A 6,474-nucleotide genomic window follows, 5' to 3' on the forward strand; every position below is an offset into this window, starting at 1 on the left:
ACAACTCCAGTTTCAAAACACGATTAGACGTCAAAATATAGGTTAAGATTTGTTATTTTCTGGGAGCGTAGAGTTTTATTATATGGTTTCAGTTATTTCATTGAAGAACATACAAAAGAGAAAACCAGATCGATGTAAACAAATACCCGGGAACTTGTTACTTGAAAACTTAATGCAAACAGTTTAATTATCTTATTTACTGTACCACAAAATGGTACAACAAAGACGTTTTAAGATACAGTAAAAGATTTAAAAACAAAAAGCAATAAATTATAAATAATTGATAATAAATTAAACATCTATTCAAGCACTGATCTCCTTTTGTTGGTTGTTGGCTTAAGCTCAATAATGCATCAGTGTGATTTATTTATCTATTTAATTTATTTTATATTTTATGAAATAAATATACAGGGTAGAACCGAACATGCATTATTAAAGGCCGTAATTACAAGTCGGACTGAGAACACTGCAGTCATGTTTGTGCTCTCAAAGCGTATTAGAAAAGCAGTCCCTTGCTTCTCAAGTGATGTGAGTTGTTTTAAGTTGTGTGTTATGTTTGTATTTCAGAGTGTGTGAGGGCACAGGAAGTTCCCACAGAGCATCAGGAGTGGAGCTCCAGTCAGGACCAGAGGGACTCTGAGCCTCCTCGTGTAAAAGAAGAGCTGGACGATTGGACCACTCATGGAGGAGAGCAGCTTCAAGGACCAGAGGAGTTCAAAGTCATTCCTTTACCTGTGAAAAGTGAACATGAAGATAATGAAGAGAAACCTCCGCTCTTACAGCTTCAACAGGATCAGGAGGACGGAGGAGCAGAGCCTCCAGCCAGCAGCTCCCCTAAACACATGGAAACAGACACTGATGGAGGACCAGAACCAGACAGAAACACATATTCAGACAGACATTTACAACCAGATACTAATGACAAGACCTCCGATTCATCTGAGACGGAAGACAGTGAAGATGAGGAGAGGGAGAAAAAAGAATTGGATGCTTGGACCACTCATGGAGGAGAGCAGCTTCAAGGACCAGAGGAGTTGAAAGTCATTATTTTACTTGTGAAAAGTGAATATGAAGATAATGAAGAGAAACCTCCGCTCTCACAGCTTCAACAGGGTCAGACTGAGGAGAACGGAGGAGCAGAGCCTCCAGCCAGCAGCTCCCCTAAACACATGGAAACAGACACTGATGGAGGACCAGAACCAGACAGAAACACATATTCAGACAGACATTTACAACCAGATACTAATGACAAGACCCCCGATTCATCTGAGACTGAAGACAGTGAAGATGAGGAGAGGGAGAAAAAAGAATTGGATACTTGGACCACTCATGGAGGAGAGCAGCTTCAAGGACCAGAGGAGTCCAAATTCATTCCTTTACCTGTGAAAAGTGAACATGAAGATAATGAAGAGAAACCTCCGCTCTCACAGCTTCAACAGGGTCAGACTGAGGAGGACGGAGGAGCAGAGCCTCCAGCCAGCAGCTCCCCTAAACACATGGAAACAGACACTGATGGAGGACCAGAACCAGACAGAAACACATATTCAGACAGACATTTACAACCAGATACTAATGACAAGACCTCAGAATCATCTGACACTGAAGACAGTGAAGATGAGGAGAGGGAGAAAAAACAACCTCAGTCTGGGTTGAACTCTGAAAATAATGGCTGTAATACTAACAGGAAACGACATAGCTGCTCTGAGTGTGGTAAAACATTTGGCTACAAGAAAGACCTGACGAGGCACATGAGAATTCACACAGGAGAGAAACCATTTAGCTGCTCTGAGTGTGATAAAACATTTTGCATCAAGGCAAACCTGATGAAACACATGATAACTCACACAGGAGAGAAACCATTTAGCTGCTCTGAGTGTGGTAAAACATTTGGCATCAAAACAGAAGTGAAGAGGCACATGAGAATTCACACAGGAGAGAAACCATTTAGCTGCTCTGAGTGTGGTAAAACATTTAGCTTCAAGGCAAACCTGATGAGGCACATGATAATTCACACAGGAGAGAAACCATTTAGCTGCTCTAAGTGTGGTAAAACATTTGGCACGAAGCCACAGCTGACACGACACATTAGAATTCACACAGGAAACAAACCATTTAGCTGCTCTAAATGTGGTAAAACATTTGGCACGAAGCCACAGCTGACACGACACATGAGAATTCACACAGGAAACAAACCATTTAGCTGCTCTGAGTGTGATAAAACATTTGGCACGAAGCCACAGCTGATTACACACATGATAACTCACACAGGAAAGAAACCATTTAGCTGCTCTGAGTGTGATAAAACATTTAGCATCAAGACAAACCTGAATACACACATGATAACTCACACAGGAAAGAAAGCATTTAGCTGCTCTGAGTGTGATAAAACATTTGGCACGAAGCCACAGCTGAAACAGCACATGAGAACTCACACAGGAGAGAAACCATTTAGCTGCTCTGAGTGTGATAAAACATTTGGCTTCAGGACAAACCAGATGAGACACATTAGAACTCACAGAGGACAGAAACCATTTAGCTGCTCTGAGTGTGGTAAAACATTTGGCACAAAGTCAGAGCTGACACAACACATGAGAATTCACACAGGAAAGAAACCATTTAGCTGCTCTGAGTGTGATAAAACATTTAGCTTCAAGTCAAACCTGATTACACACATGACAACTCACACAGGAGAGAAACCATTTAGCTGCTCTGAGTGTGATAAAACATTTCGCAGGAAGGGAGACCTGATGAGACACATGATAATTCACACAGGAGAGAAACCATTTAGCTGCTCTGAGTGTGGTAAAACATTTGGCATCAAGACACACCTGATGAAACACATGATGATTCACAGAGGAGATAAACCATTTAGCTGCTCTGAGTGTGATAAAACATTTAGCAGAAAGTCACATCTGACAGGACACATGGCAACTCACACAGGAGAGAAACCATTTAGCTGCTCCCAGTGTGATAAAACATTTAGCATCAAGGCAGGCCTGGCGAGACACATGAGAATTCACAGTGGAGAGAAACTGTAAAGATGTCCAGTTTGTAAGGAACCTTTTAGATTTGAGTCGAACTTGAAACAACATGACAACCCACAGTGGAGAAAAACCATACCAGTGTTCAGATTGTGGCGGACTCTTCACTCGGAGTAACAGTTTAGCTGCACACATGAGAAAACATGCAAATGACAACACGGTTCAACTGCCAAGTGTGCGAGGCCATTTTCAGATGGAAAGGACGTCTTGAGGCACACATGAGAGTCCATGGATGCAAGGACCCGTTCAAAAAGGTTTATAGACGACCAATAGTCGGAGGCGTCGTCTTGGCAGCGACAGTAAACCAGTCTGAAGGATTCAATTCTCTGCTGTTGTCTGGACATGGGTTATAGTTCACTGTAGTAATACTAGTACTAACACCAATCTGTGAATTGGTTCAAGAAAACATCGCAGACGTTTTTAGGTGTGGTGTTTATAAGTTTGGTCATTTTGATAACTTGATTGTTGTGTGTTGCATAAGGACCGATCTTATGTGTTAGTCTACTTGCCATCCCATAGGGCCCCACTGTGAACCCGGAAATGTTGAGTACCCCAAAGTTTTATGTTAGAAATAGATAGTATGGGTCCTCAGTATTCAGAAACTGCCGGATGCTAACTTATATATATATTGGGCAATTATCATAACGGACTTAATTAGCATAAATTAGCATAATTGCCTATATGGGCAACATTTCAACAAAATTGACTTGGCTGATCTGTGCAATATTGGAGTGGTTTTAGGGGTTATTGTTGATGCTGAATCCATTTCTGACATTTTCTAAATTCAAAATGGCTGTCTGAACCGGAAGTGACCAGATTTTAACTGCCAGTGGGCCAATTGTGATGGATTTCAAAATCTGGTCACTTCCGGTTTAGACAGCCATTTTGAATTTTAAAATGTCAGAAATGGATTCAGCATCAACAATAACCCCTAAAACCACTTCAATATTGCACAGATCAGCCAAGTCAATTTTGTTGAAATGTTGCCCATATAGGCAATGATGCTAATTTATGCTAATTATGTCAATTATGCTAATTGCCCAATATTTATAAGTTAGCATCCGGCAGTTTCTGAATACTGGGGGCCCATACTATCTATTTCTAACATAAAACTTTGGGGTACTCAACATTTCCGGGTACTCATTGTTGGCAAGTAGACTATGTCCAAAAGTGAAGATGTTTATGTTTCATTCTGATCTGATTGAAGAACAAAAACCTATGTGCTTGAGGAGTTTCATTTTGTAAAAATTTGGAAAATACCTGTATATTCATGTGAGTTGTCTCTGAAACGTTCTTCCCTAATGGAGAAATAAATATGGAGGAACTGAGCCTTTGATTAGAAGACTTTGCATCATGTTAGTTACACCAATTAGTGTCACTTGAGGTACAGTCACACTGAACCTCAACAAATAGGAGCAGATTCCCAGATTTGAAAGAGTCCGAGGTCAAGTCCACTCGACTACATGAAAAGAGGTGAAACACACTGTTTAAATGTATTTATTTAGTTGTTGATACAGTTCTGCTGCAGCAGCAGATGAAGACTATAATGAAATAGATCACACAGACAGTTTAAAGGTTTTAGATTGTAACCTCAGATTCATGATTTTGGTTTTTAAAAAGTTTAAAAATATTTCAGTATTTTCCGCCTCACTCAGAAACCACATGACATGTCTGTTTTGACATCATTAATTAAACATTTCACAAAGCAAACTAGTTTGTGAGGATGCAGGTGGCTTTCATGATGCTGTCTGCAGCGTCAGGAGAGACTTGCAGCTGAGCCGGTGTTGATCCGCTCTCCAACTCTGGCAGAAGATAACAAAGGCATTTTCAACGGTGCGCCGGGGAGAGAAAGGTCTTTGTAGAAGCTAAAATATATTTTTGCCTGCCATTTTGCTTTAGGTTTGACGTCATTGCGTTGATGGTGTCATTTGCGTTCACACACTGAGGGGGTGTGGTTACTTTCTTTACTTAGTGTGTGTGTGTGGTGGCGGGAGTTTCAAACACAAAGAGAGAGAGAGAGAGAGCTAAGTTCATATATTTTTTGTTGAAAAATATAATTTTTCAACCACCAATTCACCATCTTTTTCACTTTATCATCTCACCATAGTATCATTATTATTATTTATTGAAAGGGCACGTATTAATTTCCCTTTTGATATAACTGCTTGTTGGTTCTTTTTGATTTTTGTCACAATAAACACTTTAAACTGATCGTGGACCCATGGAGCTTTAAGTTCCTCAGCGGCTGAAGTTTGTTGAAAGACAGCCACAACAGTCTTCATTGGGAAAGCCTCATCTGCTACGACCACAAATGTCACCTGCCCCAACTCGGGTGCTGAGGGGAGTGGGCATGTTGCTGGTACATTTAATCCCAGACGGGAGTTGGCAAAGATGCCACCGTCACTATTGCTACCAAAGAGTAAAATTTGAATCCACATTACTGTCAGTAATTTTTTTTTTACACAATATATCAAGGTGTGTTCTGGTAGTAGAAATAGGAATGCACATGTATCCAAACTCAAAAAGGCTGGTGCTGAGACAAAAAGAAGCAGATATAAAACAAAATACCTCACATACTGCAGGGCTCTGACTGACTGACTGACTGACTGACAGACTGTCAAATAGATAGATTGACAGACAGATAAGGATGTGAAAGATGACAGGCTGTAACGCCAGTATTTTACACGTGCCAATCAGAATATAGCAAATTAATATAATACTGTGGTGACTCACAATAGGGAAGCTAGGAGAGATGTTCACCTGATGGCTCCCCCGGAATGACGACGTAGGTTAACCGGCCGACCACCTCAGCAGCCCGGCTGCTGCCTCTGTGATGATCCACTCGTCTGGCGGTAACGTTAGCCAGGTGGAGCTTCACGGCAGAGCAAGGCGTCATTTGGATATAAACAGTTACTTTCTTGCATGAGAACACATTAAAACTTAATAAAGTGATGTAGTGGGATTAAAATAACTTCTCGAGATTATCCAGCAGCTTCGTCATAATTTTAATTCAGCTACATGCCAACACTGCCCCCTACTGGTGACGAGGGCGGGCCATTTGTGAATCACCAGCTGTTTGTTTGTGGATCTGAGTGGATCTCGACAAGAACGTCTCAGAAATAGAAATACGTCATTGAGGAAAGAGATGTGTGTTGGTGATCCACAAATGCTGAATACACCTCACAAAGTTTTACAAATGGCTCTTTTGTATCTACAAATGGAAATATATATATTTATACATGTATTTCTAAAAAACAAAATACAAGTTACAAATTAGAAATTTGTATTTGTGGATAACAAAACACGTTTGCAAACCAAGGAATATTTCCAACCCTCTGTGCGTTTGAGACAACTTGCTGCTGCTGGTCCCTGAAGGGGCGGAGTGGTGGCGACACCCACGTGACACGGATACAGGAAACGGACTCCTCGTGGA

General features: G+C 40.9%; 2 protein-coding genes across 2 annotated transcripts in view; both read left to right on the forward strand.

Moving 5' to 3' along the window:
- The window catches only part of LOC310993933 (uncharacterized protein), a gene marked incomplete at its 5' end in the record, with an annotated part of 35,128 nt that extends 31,461 nt beyond the window's left edge, over window positions 1–3,667 (forward strand). Inside the window, one exon of the mRNA XM_083982417.1 lies at window positions 3,296–3,667. The remainder of the gene's footprint in view (window positions 1–3,295) is intronic.
- LOC310993635 (uncharacterized protein) lies at window positions 1,747–3,355 on the forward strand. The gene has a single exon (XM_083982047.1). It carries the CDS (start codon window positions 1,749–1,751, stop codon window positions 3,036–3,038), a length of 1,290 nt encoding a protein of 429 aa, XP_083838173.1. The 5' UTR covers window positions 1,747–1,748; the 3' UTR covers window positions 3,039–3,355.
- Window positions 3,668–6,474: the final 2,807 nt, after the last annotated feature.

This window comes from Trachurus trachurus, assembly GCF_905171665.1.
Source record: "Trachurus trachurus genome assembly, chromosome: 11".
In the NCBI taxonomy this organism is placed as follows: Eukaryota; Metazoa; Chordata; class Actinopteri; order Carangiformes; family Carangidae; genus Trachurus; species Trachurus trachurus.

Bases quoted from the DNA above. Each gene is read 5' to 3' on its own strand.
- LOC310993635 (XM_083982047.1), top strand. From the start codon at position 1,749: ATGAGAATTCACACAGGAGAGAAACCATTTAGCTGCTCTGAGTGTGAT.